General features: G+C 47.7%; 1 protein-coding gene across 4 annotated transcripts in view; it reads left to right on the forward strand.

Annotated features, from left to right (window-relative positions):
• The window catches only part of GABRA3 (gamma-aminobutyric acid type A receptor alpha3 subunit), a 72,567-nt gene extending 53,622 nt beyond the window's left edge, over nt 1–18,945 (forward strand). For all 4 annotated transcript variants that reach the window (XM_021406399.1, XM_021406397.1, XM_021406398.1 and 1 more), the window contains 4 exons: nt 4,754–4,897; nt 6,033–6,185; nt 8,434–8,645; nt 16,392–18,945. In XM_021406399.1, the coding sequence (XP_021262074.1) occupies nt 4,754–4,897; nt 6,033–6,185; nt 8,434–8,645; nt 16,392–16,721 (839 nt within the window). In that variant the 3' untranslated portion in view covers nt 16,722–18,945. The remainder of the gene's footprint in view (nt 1–4,753; nt 4,898–6,032; nt 6,186–8,433; nt 8,646–16,391) is intronic.

Raw genomic sequence — 19,269 nt, forward strand, 5'->3', positions numbered from 1 at the left:
TTGTTTCTGGTATCTCTCACATAATTTCTGCCATCATCAGAAATGAGCAAGGAACATTGTCAGGCAGGCTGCTCTCAAGTGAAGGGCTTACATACTTGGAGCCTCAGTCCCAGCACCCACCAAGTCCTGATTTAGGGAGGATTTGCAGCCTGTTGACGAGGTGAAGGCTGCTCCCAGCCTACCAGGCTTGCAGCCACTCATCTGTCTGGGCTTCCTGTCCCCTATCGGGAAACGAGTTCTTTTTTCTCTCCAGTGTGCAATTAGTATTTCTTCCCGTTTTGTTCCTAAATGGAGTGTGAACCAAATTCCAAGCCACTGGTTCATCATAATGTGGAAATACATTTCCTAGTCCAGCTCTATCTGCAGTCTACATCCACCTACAGAATAATCCCCCTCTTGTACTCCAAGAAAACAACTTTTCCAAATGGATACTTTCTTCCTGTAACCATGTGGGAGAAAACTAAGGAGAAAGTTGAGATGTTTGGTTGACACCACAAAAACTCATGTTTAGCATGTGCATCTGCCCTTCTGCCTCATGACAAAATATGTTCATGAAGCTGCATTGTTTGGAACTACTAAAAAGAAGTAATTTCTCAGGCTGTCCCTAACAAATGTAGAACTAGTTGCCACAAGACATCACTAAGGCCGGTAAATTAACACGCCTTAGAGAAGGATAAATTATTAATGTTGATTGACTGTGTAAGGAGGGATATAAAATCTCATACCTTAGGCTTAAACTTTGGGATTACTATGAGACTTTCAGGAGGGCAGATGACTCTCTATCTAATTACTTTCTCAGTGAGGAAAAGAGATGGATGTGCATATTTCTGCTAGAACACCCTTTGGGGCTCCTCTGGGTATTTTTTACTGATTTCTGCCCTGAATGTTGGGAGATCTGACACAAGCTGCTCCGAGAGCTGTCCCTCATTAATGCCAGCATGCATATTTCCAAAGTGCCCATCTGCGTGGTATCCGAGCTCACCTCTTCTGCTGGAGCAGGATTCAATCAGCGTTGCACCAAGAAGCTGCCCACAGCTGGAAGCCGCTCCCTGGCCAGAAGCTCAGCATGGCTCAGGTTGGTGAGCAGAAGGGCAGTGCCGGTGCCAGGCACATGCTGCTCGCAGGACGGCTGGATTCGCCTCCATCACCGCCAGGGATCCCCAGAAGCTGAATGGCTCATTGCCACCGCGGCATCCACCCAGAGAGGACAGGCAGAGAGAAGGAAGGGGGTCGGACACTTGAGGCAGCTCCAGCTCACACCTTCTACCTCCCCGTTCCCGCCGTGTGCTCACATCATTCCTTGGACCGGATCAGAGAAATGAGATCTCCCTGAAATACCCCCACCCTTGGGCATAGGAAGAGTAACTGTCAAATGAAGAAACAGGACAAGACAACAGGAAAACATTCTGAACATTTACTGTTGGAATTTCTATACTCTATTCATTCGGTACCTAGGATTTATACTTCCTATAGCATAAATTGAGCTGGCGTCCAGCCCCGTCTCCTCCAGCTCCACTATCCGGTCCCAGCTGTGGTGGAGAAGGACCGTTTGGTTCTGGAGATGGTGCGTGATGTGGAGGAGCAGCAGATGCCGCAGGAGCAGCATCCTGGTTGCTCCCGGGGCACTCACTGCCCGCTGCTGTTGCAGGGCCTGGCCGTCTCTTCCGAGGGCTTCTGCTCAGGTGGCCCTCCTTCAAATCCAGCTGCGGTGGGAATGCAGTGGGGCTCTCTTTCGTACGCCAGTGCTTTGCTTGAAGCTTCTGAGCAGACAGGGATAATCTCTCTTGAAATAGGGGTTGCAGTAGCAGAGTAACTGCAAAATGCAGAGGAGAAGGGTTAGATTCCACCATTTCAAGACTGGAAAAGACAAAGATACGATAACTAATAATGAGATCTCAAAAGACAAACAGAGAGGACTCTCAGGGAAGGGAAATGTAGCATCTTCAAAAGCACAAAGTGGGTTTGGAAACCCAAATACCACCAGCTTGCAGCCCCCTCGGTTGGGACCGGCCACCAATCCCACCTGTCCCGAGAGGTGTTCTGTGGGCAGGGGGACTGTGTACCTCACTAGCAGTGGACACAGCTCCGGCTGCTGGGAATTTTGCATTTGCAGCAGATCTTGGCCAATGCCCTTCCGTAATGAAGAATCCATGAAGATGGAGCTGGCGAATAAAGGTTTTCATGGTACCAATGTTGAGAACCTGCAGAGGTCCTCTCCTTCCCAACACTTCTGTTTTGAAGAAGGTTTCCTCTATCACAATGCAGTTTCCATCGTCGTTCCACCAGCGATAGCTCTGATAGCTCACTGATAGCGATTGCTCTCCACAATTTCCCGGAGGTTTTGTAGAAAGGAGAAAGTCAACGAGTCATTGGCTGTGCAAGAGCCCTTCTTGGAAAGATTAAGCCGTAGTCTTTTTGCACAGGAGTCCTCCTGTGGACCTTGAGCAGTGTTTTCTTCTCGTGTCGGTCCTAAGGCAGCATCCCGAGCTGCTCTTTTACCCCGTCTTTGCGGGACAGGAAAAGCCGAGACTGCCAAGTCAGCGTTCAGAACCGAAACTTCAGGTGTTTCTGATGAAGACGTCTCCATTTTAATGATTAATTGTTTGCCCTGACAGAAATTTCTGTCCACGGCGGTTTCCCCAGCCAACGCAGGTTGTCCTGCCAGCAGCAGGATGGAGGCCAATGGCAGCCGTGGTGTGAGGAGTGGGGAGTGGGTTGGGACGTTCACAGGCGTCACCACAGTGACCGTGCTGCATCACAGTGACATCACAGACCGGTGGCTGTTTTCTGGGGAAATGGGGTGGCAGCATCCTTGTTAATTAAGGAAATATGTAAGGAATTATGATACAAGGTATTTATGCTACCTAGACCAGTAGGCAAAATGAAACCTGTAATTTCCCTGAGGGAGGCTTTTTCAGTCATGCCTTCATTGGGTACGTTTCTGTAGGAAGTTCGTTTCCATCTGTGAACCTTACTCAGACTAGCGTTCCCTCTTTGATCTGTTTCTCAATGACTTTATGGTAAAGTGAGATGCTCTCAAATTCTATTAAAGATCTCTCATTTCTGTAATCTGAGCCACTGACTGAGCAGTGCCTCTGAAAGTTCCCAGGGTGCTTGCTGCTTCCTGGTTCCACTTTCACAGGGTGTTGCCATCTTCCTTTCGGCATACAGGTGTTTAATTTGGGAAGTATGGTTGCATACTCAGATTTCTTATCCTCAGACCTAATGTTCTGTTATCAGACTGCACTGCAAAGCACTGCTGTGTATCCTTTGCTACTGGTGGAGCTCTTGGGTAAGCCACACGCTGTCCTTTCACTGAGTGTTACGGAATGCAGCACTGGTGGCTGGGGACTTTGGCTCTCCTGAGCTGGTGACTTTCCCCTTGAGGTAACTGGGATTGTTCAGTCTGGAGAAGAGGAGGTTGAGGGGAGACTGTATGACTCTGCACAATGACTTGAAAGGAAGTTGTACTGAGGTGGGTGTTGGCCTCTTCTCCCAGGTAACAGTGACAGGACAAGAGGTAATGGCCTTAAGATGTGCGTGGGGAGGTTCCTGTTGGATTTTAGGTAAAATTTCCTTTCTGAGAGAGTGGTGAGGCAGTAGAACAGGCTGCCCGGGGAGAGGGGGAGTCACTGTCCCTGGAGGTGTTCAAGAAGTGTGTGGACATGGCACTGAAGGACATGATTAGTGGGCATGTGGGGATGGGTTGACAGTTGGACTTGGTGATCTTAGTGGTCTTTTTGAACCGTTACGATTCTCTGATTCTGTGATCTGGTTACCTAAGGATACAATCGACCACAAAACAAGAGTTGAGAAATTTCCATGGTAGGCTCGACCTGACCCCAGGCAGACATGTCTTAATACAAGAAGGTGGTGGTAAAAATGAATTAAAAACTTCTTGTTAAGGCATTTTGCAGATAGTAAACTTGGTTCTTGCCTAGAGCAGTAGCGCAAAGTGGGTCTGGATGGGAAGCTTGGGCGTTATGAAGAGTCATAGCACCTGGTAGCATGTGAAGAAAATTCATTTCTAGATTCTGTAGGACTTGCAACATTGAGAGTGTGTGGGTTTTGTTGGGAAAGGGAGCAGCTGTAGGGACAAGCAGGCTTTTGGACAGAAAGGCTTATGAAAGCCATGATGACCACGTTGGTTTCAGAGAAGTGCTGGGCAAGCTGGATGGAGAGGGGAGCTCACACATCCCTGGAAGGCTGCCCTGGCTCTGAACCTAGTGCTGCCCCTTACAGCAGTCCAGCAGCCCTTGCCGGCTGTCTCTGTGGCAATGTGATGGCCAGCTCTGCTCAGCACTGTCCTCCCTCGCTGCCAGGAGGGCTGCCTGCATGCTGGCAAGCACAGAATCTTGCAGTGGAAAAAGCTGATCGCTGGAAGGGCACACCACCTCTAGAGCTGTGAGGCCTTGGAGATGGTTTCTCCTGAAGGTAAATGCTTTTAATTTTTGCTTTTAAAAGAAGCAACATAAAATTCAACCCCTTCTGTGTGTTAGCTGTCCTCACAGCCACTGCCTGCAGGTCTGTCCCAGTCTTTGTCAGGACATGGTGGGGCTTTCCCATAACTGTAGCTCCCTTCGGCTCACTTGATTAGCAGCTGCTGAACTGCCTTGGTCTCTGGTCCTGCTTGGCTGTGCTCAGCCATGTGGCTCTGAGGAATACACAGCAAGGATTAGTTTGGGCACAGGCTAATTTTGGTGTATTTTAGTTCAGCCAGAAGCATGAGCTCATTCTTCTTTTTCCTCCACAGATGCTTACACAAAGACAGAGGTAATCTACACCTGGACACTGGGGAAGGATAAATCAGTGGAAGTAGCAAAGGGTGGATCTCGCCTGAACCAGTACGACCTGCTGGGACATGTTGTTGGGACAGAGATGGTTCGATCCAGCACAGGTACTTGTGGGACCATGAGAAGATGCACAGGTTGAGGACGCTGTAAGGCAAGATGGACCCATGGGCTCTGAATGCCACAATTTGGCAATAATGATAGAGTTAGTACCTGCAGGCTGTGAGCATCATGGTGCTGTTGGAGGATATAGCTGGGGACATCTGGGCAGTCACTACAAGGTAGTAAGTTGTTTAGCTTTTAGTGTTTTCACCCTTACCCTCTAGAAATGATGTGTCGGGGGGAAAATTTGCCCCATCTTGCCCAGCTAGTCCTTGGTACTGCAGGTTCATTTGTCTTGGATCCCGTTTCAGCCCCTCAGGAGAGTACTGTAGGCAGGAGAGGCAAATGGAACATGATGATGTGTGATTTTCACTGCATCTGCTTACACAAATATTATCATAGCTAACAGAAGATTCTCCCAAACAAATGCTTCCTCTGATTAATGACCAATATTAATCATCTTTCTCTCCCATCTGCTGCTCCTCCCTTTCCCTCTGAATTCAGGTACTGATAGCTTCTGTTATCTTGTGTGTTTCTCTCTTTTCCCTCATTTTCTTTTCTGTGCTTTTTTTTTTTCTCCTGTATGCACCAGTACTTCTCTCATTTGAGGATATTTCCTCTCTGGTGCACTTGATTTTAATAGTGTCTGTCTGTAACAACTCATATCATCTCCCTTGGGGAAATATAGGGAGTTCAGGGGACTAAATGTCATCATATCTGGCCCATCTCTCTACTTAAGTTGTAGTAAAATGTACAGATGAATAACCTGAAATGGCAAGAAAGCTGCTAAAGGCTCTTGTGTGTAATGACTTAGCAGAGCCATACTCACAACAAAAAGGCATGATAACCCAGCAAAATATCCAAAGCTTTGGTGCATTTCTTTGAGAGGATGAGTAGGGCACTGAAGGAAAATAGAGACAGCTGCTCTTTTGGTCTACAGCCCAGACCTTGAACTGCAGAACTTGCCCTATTTTCTGAGATGATTAAAGTGAGGAGAGGCAGAATATTTGCAGGATTGTCACAGAAAACCTAGGAGTCTGCAGGTTCACTCAACACAGACCTTTATTGCGTTGGAGATGGGCTAGTGCTCAGTTGGCCCATCCCGGAGCACCCAGTTCCTCTAACTGGTTATGTCCCTAGGGGAGTACGTCGTCATGACCACGCACTTTCACCTCAAGAGGAAGATCGGGTACTTTGTCATCCAGACCTACCTGCCCTGCATCATGACGGTCATCCTGTCCCAGGTCTCCTTCTGGCTGAACAGGGAGTCCGTCCCTGCCAGAACAGTTTTTGGTGAGTCTGTGAGCATGCAGGTCCCAAGTCAGGCTGGGGGAGAAAGATGAATGCTGGGAATTTGGCCCTTTGTCTGGATTCACAGTGCAGAGCAATTTGGTGCATGCAATGGACTATCTGCCTCCACTATCCCTTTGGCAGATGGACAAGTTCAGTGCCCTCTGGAGCCAGCTTCTCTTGCCCGAGTGACCTGGGGGTTTGCAGGGTGTTGGCCCAGGCTGGTGGGGCTGGTGATATCTGGGGTTCAAATACCAGTGTCCACACCCATGGAGAGGAGACAAGCTGAGGCAGTGTATAGGCTGCAGCCTTCTAGGGAGTTTCTGGCTTGGGACCCCAGTGGATAGTTTCTCTTTCCATGGGATGCCTTATTAATACGTAGCAGGCAGAAGAAGCCACATTATCAAGAATCCCAGTTTCCAGCGCACATAGCCTGCCACAAGTTGAGTCAGCATGTCTTGCTTGGGGCAGGTGTCAGAGGGAGAAAACAAACAATGGGAACTGAAAGAAACAGGCTCCAGGGGATGGCTGAGAAACAAGAAAGGAAGGACCAGTCATCAAAGCTAGTTTCTGATCTCCCACTGACTGGCATTGATGAAGCTGATGTCCATTTCTCAGAATAGCTCGGTGTCTTCCTAGTGCTTCTTCCACTAAATCACTGCAAAAATACTCCTATCCATGTTTTTGCTACAAGCCAAGTTGTAAATATTAACAGTAATCAAGGTATTGATCATCTAATTATATGTATTTGACTGTGTCTGCTTATCTGTATTGGCTTTTGAGTTGAGGAGAGGATGGATACATGGGGAGGCACTTAATGCACTACCTTTGAAGTTGCTAATGTGCCCCTGGTCAGACCTCCACGTAGCAGGCTCCTGAGCTGAGGCAGTGTAACTACATGGTAAATATATTATTATTTTCTTCAACTGGTTTCAGGTTCCCTCTCTGAGGCAAAGTTTCAGGCACCGCACTTGCATTAATAGCTTTCACAAATATATAACAGAACTGCTCTGTGCTTTCCTGCCAAGGCCTTGAGTTCAGGATCTACACCTCATACACACAAACCCCCCTGCCATACCCCACTGCCAAGGGACAGGCAGAGCCTTGGTGCTGGAACACCATCCCAGGCATCTGTCCTGATATCCTGCTCTGCTGATGCCAAAAGGAGTATTTCCTGGAAATAACAGTGCCCTGCAGATACAGCCTAACAGAGCATACTGCACAAAAGTCACCAAGCAGAGAGGGGATATATGTGACCACTAGCTCATCTTTTTGATTAAGACAGAAAGTGGTGTGGTTTCCAGCATCCCAAGGTTCAGACAGATATCACAAGGAAAACAGGACCAGCACCTGCATGAAGAGATGCACCGATGAGCTCTTCCCACTCACCTACCTGTGAATCATTTGCAGTTTCCCCCTCCAGAGCCCACACCCAGGCACCGCCGCCTGTCTGTGCCCCATGTGGGCTCCCACATCTGCACCAGCTTTGGGGTATCTCTGCTCTCCCAGTGCCTGGGGCAAGACCTTCTCCGAGGATATTTGATTCCCTTTTATGTTATCCTGAGATTTGCAATTAGAAAGGTTTCCTCAAGTGGCAACTAGGATTCAGCAGGAAAGAGCTGATTGAAAAATTAAAAGCTACCTTTGTGAAAAATGTCTAGGCTCCCAAATTGCTTTGCTTTGCTATTAAGAAAATAATGAGAGTTCCAATTGTTTATTCTTTTTTTTCCTCTCTGAAAGTATTGCCAACAACATTATTGAAACTCTTCAATTACCAGGAGTATAGCTTAAGGGAAGTGAAATTTAGTCAATATTTTTATAATGTTTTTAATGCATTTTTAATTGAAAAGCATATTATTGGGGAAAATGGATAGCAATGGTTGCTTGCTTTAATGAAAAAAGCTTTAAAAGGCATTTTGCTGCAGATCATTTTAGAAGATAAATCCTTGTGACTCTCACTCTGGCAGCTTGGGCCACTGATGCATGCCTGGCTGTGAAGGCAGGACCTGGAGTCCCACCATCCATCCGCTTGGGCCCCTGCCCACAGTTCTCGTCTCTTTGTCCGTGTGTGTGGTGGACAAAATGTCCTCCTTTCTATGGGGACAACGTATCTGTGGGCCAGGCTAGTGGAACCATGACAAGTTTTCTTGCTGAATCTTCTCTAGGAAGGGCAGAGGACAAACATGCCAGGGACGGGTGAATGCAAGTGAATGGTCTGACAGCATCCTCGTCTTCTGCTGTGTTTCCACAGGTGTCACCACTGTGCTCACCATGACCACACTAAGCATCAGCGCAAGAAACTCGTTACCTAAAGTGGCGTACGCGACGGCCATGGACTGGTTCATAGCCGTCTGTTATGCCTTTGTGTTTTCTGCGCTGATTGAATTTGCCACTGTCAACTACTTCACCAAGCGCAGCTGGGCTTGGGATGGCAAGAAGGTGCTGGAGGCCCAGGAGATGAAGGTGAGCCCCATGGCCAAGGCCAGGGAGGAGTGACGGAGAAGAAACGCTGCACAAGAGAGCTGCGCTGGGACCAGGAGTGGGTAGCATGCAGCCCCACAGCACTTCAGGAGGCTGGGTGCTACTCACTGGGGTCCCCAGCTCAGGTCTTGACTGGAGCGGTTCTTGAGGGATGAGGGAGGAGGGCTGGTCACTGTGCTTAGCTGGAGAAGAACACCCAGGTCGAACTGCTCGCTTTTCCCGCTATCCTTCTGCATGACCGTTTGCCAGGGGAAAAGGAAATGCATGCATGTTGTGGTCTTGCTCCACTGGTGATCTCCTTTCTCCGTCTCTCTCCACCCCCTAAATACTTTACTCTGTATTGCCTGCATGCTGCACAAACACAAATATATCACGGGGTGCCAACCTTGCTGTGTCCCTGCAGCAAGTACCCCTTGCTGGAGGTCTCCCTCAGCACGGACCAGCATGGTGCAGCAGTGGGGAGCACAGAGCGCTCATGTTATTGACCACAGCTGCTGCTTTGTAAGCTTGGGCAAAGAGGGTGGGTGGGAAGCAAGCAATCGGAAACAGCAACTGGCAGCAAATTAGTGCCTGGCATCACCCACGTTTTCCCTTCAGCCTCTCTGGTAGCATCCTTCCTGACAGCCATCACCATTCCTGCTCATGCCCCCTCCCTCCTAACTGACTTAATCTCAGCTGCACAGAGAAATCGCTTACTGTAGCATGCTGCTCCTTGCTTGTATTTATTGAATCAATTTGAAAATCACATTTGTCCTTGTTCTTGGTTCTGGAGCTTCTGTATTTTTCTCTTTTGCATTTTAATGTGTTGTTTATAATTGTGGGGCTCTACCTGGCAGAATTGCAGTAACTTTTGGGAGGACAACAGTCAGTCTTCTCGCTGGTATGGAGGTCACAGCAAGAGGACAGAGGCCTTATGGAGAACCACAGCCATCACTGGGTGCTGAATGCCTCTGTCTTGTATTTCTTGGACTCTCTCCATTTGCTTTTGCAGCTGTGGTCTGAGCGCCAGACTCATGGCAGAAGGGCTCCAGAGGAGGCCTGCTGGTGGCCTTCCACATCCATCACGTACAATAACTGGGCCTCTAGAGGTGGGAGGAACTTTTCTCAGGTCATTGGCATGAACAAAGAATCAGAGCAGGTCCTCAAAGCAACCGTGCCCCTTTCAGTGCAAAGTCAGGATTCACACAGATGTGGGCAATTATGTGAACTGAGCACAGTCAAAAAAGCATCAAGGGCTTCAAAGGTTTCAATTCATCATAAAAGTGACATTCTCCTCAATTTATTTATTGACCCCGCACTGCAAAAGTAATCATGCTGAAACAATAGGGTAAAAGTGTTTGCACATATGGTAATTGAACAAGAAAACAAAGCAGGACCAGAAATGTTTCAGAGGGAGCACTCCTTGTGAGAGTTTGCTGTCAGCTGAAGAATCAGGAAGGACTCCAAACCTGTAGGTGCTTTTTCAAACCAGCCCTGTTCCTTACCTGATCCAAAGTCAGACAGCAAACCCAACCCCGGTCTCTGCAGCTCAGAAGCTCTGACTCTGCCCCATTCTCTCCATCACAATTTTATATGTGCTGCAAATAGTCACATCTGAAAGCACCCCTCTGAGGAGAACTCCCTGACCAGCTGTGGATTTTCAGAGAGCTTGTGAATATGATGTGTCACCATATTTGCTTTCATCTTTATTCTACTGAATATTTCCAAGCAGTGAATTTGCTACACAATGAAGGTGCCTTATTGGCTTAGCTCCAGCCTTTAATTAGCTCTTCTTGAAACAATTGACAAGCCAGGTGGTTGAAACCACAAAAGAAAGAGGAGGCAGAAGAATAACTATTGGCATTTTTAAGCACTGGTACGAGGAGTAAAACTGCCAGTGACAAGCCCACGCTGAGCATCGGTCTCTGGAGAGCCTTCCCCCAGCCAGAGAGTGTTCTTCATTGATGGGATGGCAAGGATTCTCACTCACTCCAGGTTTGATTGTTTCCTCACATGGATGTGAGCAAAATCAATAGGTGTCAGCCCTTCTCTCACCTCAAATGCAGGCACAGCAGCAATGCTTCCCTTCTGATTTAAAAGAAATCACTGCCTTGCAAAAGCTGCTGGCTGCTGACAGGTGTTCCCAGCACGTCCAGTTTCTCAGGGCTCATGCTATTCTTTCTTTCTCCTCTTCATCCATTCCATCAATTTAGATGGAGGATTCTGTGGGGAAAAGCAAGTTTTTGGGGGGTATAATCTAAATAATGCGCTGATCTTGGTGAGTTGCTGATCTCTGCATCATAAATGATCATGCTGTGGCTACAACCACAGCTGGGTTTTGGTTCTGGCTTGGAGCTACTCTGCACATACTTTCCAGTCTCTCTCTAATGCAAGTCAGACAGATATCACCATAGATCTCACCAAAAATTTCTTTCAGTGCACACTCTAATATGATTTGACTAGTGCTTCTTGGACCCAAATATTTTCCAAGCTTTTCCTGTCCTCTACTACTACTTTTTCATTCTAGACAATTTCCTTTTTTTTTATGTGTGGCATAGCAGCTTCAGCCAACCTAGAGGTGCCAATTGAACTGGAAAGAGTTATCTGAGTCCAACGCAGAAAACTTGTTAGCAGAAATGAACTTTAAGAATACATCACCAGGAAGAAGGTGGAAAATGATAGTAGCTGGGGAAAGGTGAGAGGCCAAAGAGATTGGCTCCAGTAGTCAGCAAAACTCCCTGTCTCCATCATCCATAAAGAATCCTGCTAAAAGGATCCACTTCAGAACAGAGGGCTGTGTCTGAGGCCCTGCTGCACCTCGTCCAACTCAACCACAGGAATGGCCATCTCTGGAGCCAACAAGGTCACTTCTCAGGAAGCTGACATTGGAAATCTGGAGAGGCAACCCTTAATGGTGATTTCTCCATTGGAAACTCATGAACCCTGTCATCTCTTCCTCAGGATGGAGCACACTTGGAAGACACTAATCTAAACCTTTTTCCACCAGCAATGTCATGGCTGTGCATAAAGCCCATTTTAGCTCTGTATCTGTGCATAGAACTGCACTGATGCTGGGTGGAAAGACACAATAAAAACTATTCAATTAGCTGCACTCAGACACATGAGAACTAATAAGGACACACTTCAAATGGAGTGAAGCCAAGCTTTTTGTCCAGCCTGCCCTTCAGCAATTCTGGAGTTTGCCCCTTGATCATGGTCACCTGAGAATCATTATTTTTTCTCCTTTGTTTCTTTCTACCCATAGCATCTTTGTTTCAGTTCCCACCTTCCAATAGAGAGGATCTAGAACAAAACTTCATGGGCCTCCATCTTCAACCAATTTACAGACTCACAGAGTGGTTCAGACCCATCCCTTTTTCTTCCACTTCACTTTGATAAACATGTTTTTGACGGGACTTTTTCCCTTGCTCTGCAGCCCATGTCCCCTTGGTCCTACCACATTCACAGTCACTCGTGGCTCTCCATAGTACTGGAAGTGATTCATGTTTTCAGCGTCTTCACTAGACTCCATGTATCATTCTTCCACACCATTTCACCCTCTTTCTCTCAACACAGTCCACATGGTGTATTGGGCTGACCCAACTCCTGAGCCTTTGTCTGCAGATCCAGAGAGCATAAAATCATCAGTCAGTCACACATAATCAGAACGAAGATGAGACGGGAGGGGTGAGTGATGCACCTCAAATACTGTGTTCAGTTTTAGGCCTCTCACTACAGGAAAGATACTGAGTTGCTGAAATGCATTCAGAGAAGAGCAGTGAAACTGCTGAAGGGACTAGAAAAGAAGATGTTTGAGAAGTGGCTGAAGGAACTGAGGTTGTTTAGTCTGCAGAAAAGGAGGCTGAGGGGAATCCTCACTGCTTTTTCTAATTACCTGAAAGGAGGTTGTAGTGAGGTGAGTGTCAGTCTCTTTGCTCAGGTGACAAGTGCTAGAATGTAAGGAAACATCCTCAAGTTGCACCAGGGGAGGTTTATATTGGGTGTCAGGAAGCATTTCTTCAGGGAAAAGGGTGGTTAGACATTGAATAGGCTGCCCAGGGTAGTAGTGGAGTCACCATCACTGAAGCTATTTAGGAGATGTGTGGATGTGGTGCTTAGGGACATGGCTTGGCAGTGGGCTCATAGTGGAAGGCTACGAGTTAGTTAATGGTTAGACTTGATGATCATAAGGGTCTTTTCCAATGTAAATGATGCTATGATGTCACCACCAGGTGACAATAACCTGGCTTCAACACTGACTGCTTGTTAGTGCAATACTGCATTGCTGCAAGCCCTTGGCTCTTCTCAGTGGACATCTCAGTGTAAAACACCTCATTCCTCAGACATAATCAAAGTTCTGGCATGCTCCAGAGGGCAGCTATGGCTGGCGTGAGGAAGGGGTGTCATGTTTGCTGGAACATCAACTGCAATTACTGGGCTTTGAATTATGGAGCACAAATATGTCACAGATTGGAGCTACTTGGAGGCATTAAGGTGACTTTTCTCTTCAGTGACAAGAGGCACATACACTGCATTTCTCCAGTACAATCGATGACCCAAAAGTGATGGCGACTCTCAGTGTCCTGTCAGAGGGAGAATGCTTCTAACCCAAATTTCTAGCCAGGGAGCAGCTGCAGAGAGCTAAGTGTCCAACAGGTCATCAGCAGAACCAGTAGATCCCACAGTTGCAGGGGTTTACCCTTTAGCTCCTCAACAGAGGGCCTGGGAGACAAGAATATTTAACAAAAATGCCATGGTACTCCAGAATGTGTGTTTGTGGAAGAACTTGTCAGACTACAGTATACAGGGAACACATTTATCTTTAGACCATGTTTCACAGCTTTTCCCTCAAGACAGCCGCTCAGGAAGACTTGGTCTCCCAGAGCCCAAACTGGGCCATACAATCAGGAATAGCTTTTCAGCATAGATGTTTTAACAAGTCGAGTTTTCAAATGGAAATGTGGGGTTTCCTCCTGTTTTTCTGTTCTCCTGTTTCAGTCCGACATGGAACTCCTTGCAGATAAGCATGCAAGGGGAAAGCTGAGGGCTACTTTGCAGCTGATAAGCACAATTTGCTTTGTTTAATTGTCAAAATCTTGCCTGAAACACTTATTTATAAAATGCAATCTAGTGACTTCAGGCTGAACCATTCCTTCTGACATCTCAGGAGCCTGTTTCCTCGTGCATGTGTGCCTTGATGGGAAGCTGGTGCCCTGGAAGTGTAGCAAAGGCTTCTCAGCCTCCCAGCTTCGACCAGGGCAGAAGACATCAGTGGACAACTGGAAAAAATCACTCTAAAAGCTCTGGGGTGGAAAAGCTAGCCAGGTTGAGAATGTCATGTCACTTATAGACATCTTATTCTTGTAATGTGGCTGATTAGTACTCAAATAATCACAGTGCACTTCAAATTACATTCTGCAAACAACAGTGGTTTTCATTTCATTACTGATTATTAATTATTTTATTACCTCCAGTAGCTGTGTTAATAACTAATCGTACTAAAACATATTTGGATGTTTTAGAAGCTTTATCTGCTTCTTGTCAGCTCTTCAGCAGGAAATATTCACCTCCTGTACAGAGGGTAAAGGCTGACGTGGCTCCAACAATTGCAGAAATCAGTCAATTAATCATTAAAGATCTTCCACTTTATCCGTAAAGGAGTATGAATATGGTCTGATCAGTGGTTTGGTCTGATCTGGACTCTAAAGACCTCATTCTAACAGCAGGTTAATTTCTGAAATTGCTGTAATTACTGTGAGGCTGCAGTCTGAGCTGTGGTGTTATTGGAGAGGGATTTAAAGATTGCACAGAAGTCTGCTTTTCCAGTGTCCCACTGAAAATCGCTGTGGAAAATTCATTTCCTAAGGTAACCAGAAATATTCCTGGTGGTGTGGATGCATTTACAACAGAAGTGCAGCCTGAAAGCTAAAACCCTTGGAGCATCTCTACAGGACAGATGGTCAATCCAGCCTTTCCAGTTCCCAGTGCTACCCAGCGGTACTGCCTGCTCCTAGTTTGCAGGCTGGGAGGCAGAGACAAACGCGTCCTGCTGGCTGTATGCTCTCCCCTTCTCCTGGCTGTCACTTTGCACATGGTTCCCACGTGCATACATGCAAGACCGTGCCAAGCACTCGTGGAGAATGGCTGGATGGGCCTTACCTTGTGTTCCAGTTGCTTTTGAATAGAAGATGAGATCCAAAGTCACACTTTGTTCTGAGTTTAGATTTCAGATTCCCACTGTGAGTCATTGCTGCGTCTAGCTCTGATTCCTGGTGTAATTACAGTGGACACCACGTGGACACACAGAGATGCTGGGATGTGTAGGATGTCTGATGCCTGCACACGAACAGATTTCATTCAGTGGGCTTTTCCCAGTAGATCTGAAAAGCTTCATACAATATAGCCTATGATGCAGCTGGTCCCACATCCCTGCCAGCAACAGAAAGATCTCCAGAGTAGGGGCAACATCCATCATGACTTTCTAGCTCTGTCTTCCTGTCCACTCATCTTCATTAACATTGGAACTGTCTGTCTTAAACATTCTCCTTCATCCTTCAGCACACCACATCAAACACATAAGTGCATCCTTTCCATTTCTTATAGAAGCTCTCCGCCCTTCAGCACAGGCAGCATTGATGTCCCTGCAGCCTGTGGCAGGGCTGCACTTACCTCCCATGATTTGCAGCAATCCTTCCATATGAAGGCAAGATGAAAGGTTTCCCTCCACTCCTATAGCATCTGAAATCCTCAAATGCAGGGCTACAGCAAATGATTTCTGCCAGTTCTATATCAGACCTGGGAGGCCATGCGATGCCCTAAAGAATCCCAGAGGCATTTTGGACATCATGATGTCCTTGCGAAATATTCAGGCCACTGAGGCAGTGTAAGATATGTCCTTTTAGTATCATGGTTCAAAAACATTGCAGTGCTGTCAGCCACATTCTTAAGGCCACTGGCTTTCTGCTAAAAAAAAAAAAAAGAAAAGAAAAAGAATAAAAAAGGAAATAAATATAATTGCCAGTGGATGTCTCTTCCTCTCACCTGATTCAGGAAACAGGCAGGCAAAGCAGAAAATCAAGTTATTCTCCTAGGATGACCACACTGGGTCTCATTCCTTTCTAAAGCATGCACTCCTGCCTCATCTCTCTACGGCTGAACCTTACATACAATAGAAAACAGAACCCAACTGAGGTAGAAGTCAAGGAGTTTGAATATAGTTTGAGCTTGCTTTCACTTCTACTGACCTGGCAATATGCACCATAGACTTGGCAGCACTCAGCCAACCAAGGGGTCACCCATCTTGGGCAGCTCTTGCTGAAGTGCAGCTGCATACAACTTTTCAGACCACAGCCCTGATCTAAGGGGCTGAAAGGAGGCTTCAAACCCAGCTGTGTGGCTACAGTTATTGGGCCTGGAGCCAGACCTAGCACCTAGCTGCTAGGCCAGGACCTCTTTGCGCTCCATGCTTCATGCCAGGCTTACACAGAACAGCTGATGTAATTGAAGGAGACTCTGGTCCAGCACATCCCTCTGCTCCAGCAGCCCTCATGTGGCAGATGGCACAAGATCTGCTCACCTTCTCACCACATTCTCCTTTCCTTCCACAGTGCTGCCTTCTTGGTCTCTTGCTCCTTGCATCCTTTCCCACCTTGTCATCCAGACAGGCAGGCAAACTCAGAGGACAAAATGTTCTCTGTGCAATTCTACAGTCACTTCATCTCTGTTATGTTTTTCTTCCACCTTCCCTAGAAAAAAGAACCAGTGGCACTAGCGAAGAAAACCAACAACACCTACAACATAGTTGGCACCACATATGCCCTCAACATTGCCAAGGACCCTGGCCTGCCCACCATCTCCAAGAGTGCTGCTGCCACCGCTACTGCCACCAACGTACCCCCCAAGATGCCCCGCTTAGAGGAGAAGATCCCAGAGAGTAAGAAGACATACAACAGTGTCAGCAAGGTAGACAAGATGTCCCGCATCGTCTTTCCAGTCCTCTTTGCCATTTTCAACTTAGTCTACTGGGCCACCTACGTAAACCGGGAGTCAGCTATCAAAGGAATGATCCCCAAACAATAAAACCAATCACACAAACCTTCCATCAGTGAGCACCATCCAGGCAGGAATTCTCCAGGGCTTTCTTCTTTCCTGTTTTGTTTAATTATTATTGTTCATTTGAAATTAATACTATTATTACTATTAGACCGTTCTTTTATAATGTAAACAAAACTGTGATTTTAATTTAATCCTGTATACGTTTATTTTTGTTTTACTTTGATGATGAAAGGAAAAGAAAAGGATCATAACAAGTTGTGCCTCTGACATCGTGAGTCTGATGTCCCCCATCCGTCCAAGTCACCCTGTGCTTCCATCCTTCCTCTTCCACCTCCCGCCATCTGCATGGTCTGCACAACACTGCCATCCCATGCTCCACTCCACTGGGGGCTGCTACTATTGCCTCCCTCCTCCTCTTCTGTGATGGACTGCCCTAGCGTGGTGGATTCTCCTGGTGGCTTGGACTCAAGGACATGGAGGCCTCCAGAAGCAGTCTGCTGGGCTGCTCTTCAGTGCCCGGGAATCAGCAGAACCATGGCAAGGGTGGAACAGGGTGATAGCACCTTGTATGTATCTACAGGGCTTCCTCTTCTCTGCCACCACCCAACCCAGCTGCTGGTTTCCTCCATGTCTCTTCCCAGATGAGAACAGGTGAGAAAGTTCTTATCTGTCAGACATCCTGTACTCTTGGGGCAATTCATGTTAGAGGATGGGATGTTTCCTGCCAGAGAAATAATTTTTCTCAGGGTCAGTCAGCAACCGAAGTCAATTCTAATGCCTTGGAGAGGATATAGTAGCTGTGAGGCCACATGCATTCAGCGCCAGGACTGGAAGCCATAGATATCATGTTCAGATGGGTGATTTATCACTTTCTCTTGATCCACTTCCCCTTCTTGGCATCTCCAGTGCTCCCCATTCATCTTCCTTTGGTTATTCAGCAACCCTCAGCAATATCTCACTGTTTGAAGGGCAATTTAGGCATAGAAGCCCATGCCTCTCAGGGGAGCCTCACCTACAGGGAGGAGCCCAGCCGTGGCACGTCCCATGGTGCATTCTTCTCTGATGCACTAGAGCAGCGGCAGTGTTGATTCAGGCCCTTTCCTGCCCCAGTGCACCATGAGCCACCTTGCCATCTGTGGGGGTGCCTGAGGCTGAAGTTGGTCCCCAAGAACCTGCCTGTCCCCCATGAATGCAGCTGACCATCTTCACTACCCAGGGAGAACAGCAAAAGGCGCTCTTTGAAACAGCAGGGTGATATTACTGTCCCAGGGAGATGTGTGAGTCAGGTGCCACCCCACAAAACTGAGATGAGACCCAGCTCTAACTCCTGCAAATTCTTCCAAGAAAAGCCCTCCAGTACCTTCTACTGCCTTTCTGACTACCCCCTCGACCTTCCCCCAGCACATTTTGGGTCCACGCAGCCCGCCCAGGGACCCGGAACCCCCAGGTTGATGTCTTCAGCATTGCTTTGAGCCTCTGCACCTAGCTCAGTTCTCCATCTGGTGCATGAACAGGGCTCATCCCACCTGGAATATCCATGGGGACAGTGCAGGGCAGGGCAGGATGCTTCGTCCTGTGGTGTACATGGCATTGGTGGTGTCCTGCCTGTCCCTTACCTCTGTTGCTGGCTCAAAAGCAGTGCATGAGGAGAGGAGCTCAGAGTCATTTGGCTCAGCCCCTGGCGTGGCCCATCCATGAGCACATCCCCACCAGCAGGCAGCATGGGGCAAGAGACGACACATTCCCCAAGCCGATGCTAAGGAAACCACCTCTATCCCCAGCATCCGCACCCCAAGTCGCCCATGACATTTCTACAGTGCCTTTCATTCCCAAGGGCTGCGAGGAGGGAGAAGCCCCAGTATCAGGTTGGAGGAGTGGAGGGAGGGTACACCATCCCCAGCACTTCTGCTGGACAGGGGGCATAGCCATGCTGCTTTCAAGCCACCCAAGCACTGCCCCACACCCATTGCCCCCCCAGGACCCTCGTGCTCTCCCCATGCCAGCATCGTCCTCTCCAGCAGCGAGTGTCACTGCTGCCTCCCCCCAGCTCCCAGGCTCCCCAGCAGTCACTGCTGTGCTAACTGGCCGTGAGGCTGTTTGGTTTGTACTTGGATGTCATTTTCTTAAACAAGCTAGATGAAGTGTATCTCATAAAACATTCATGTCACTATAATACTCAGGCCTAAGTGAATGAAATAGAAACCCTATAAAAAGCAAAACAAACACAATAAAATGGTAACAAAGAGTATATTGTGTTTACTAACGGAATTATGTCAAAGGCGAGCCTAAATATGGTATCCAGTGACTTGAATCTCCTCCTTAGTCCCCTCTGCTTGCTCAGGCATTCCCCAGAATCCCCTCTGCATGAGGGTGATCCCGCCTGGCTCACCGCACTGTCAAGTGCACTTCTCCACTTCTCCCCTTGTGCTGCCCGAAGCTCTCATTCCTGCCCAGGATGCTGCCCACCAGTGCCACCCACCTGCTGGCCTGCCTTCTCTCTCCTGACTCTGAAAACTTTGCTCTCTGCTGGGTAAAAGGCTCCCTCCCTGGATCAGTGTGAACGCGCCTTGAA

The sequence above is a fragment of the Numida meleagris genome, chromosome 8, assembly GCF_002078875.1.
Source record: "Numida meleagris isolate 19003 breed g44 Domestic line chromosome 8, NumMel1.0, whole genome shotgun sequence".
Classification (NCBI taxonomy): domain Eukaryota; kingdom Metazoa; phylum Chordata; class Aves; order Galliformes; family Numididae; genus Numida; species Numida meleagris.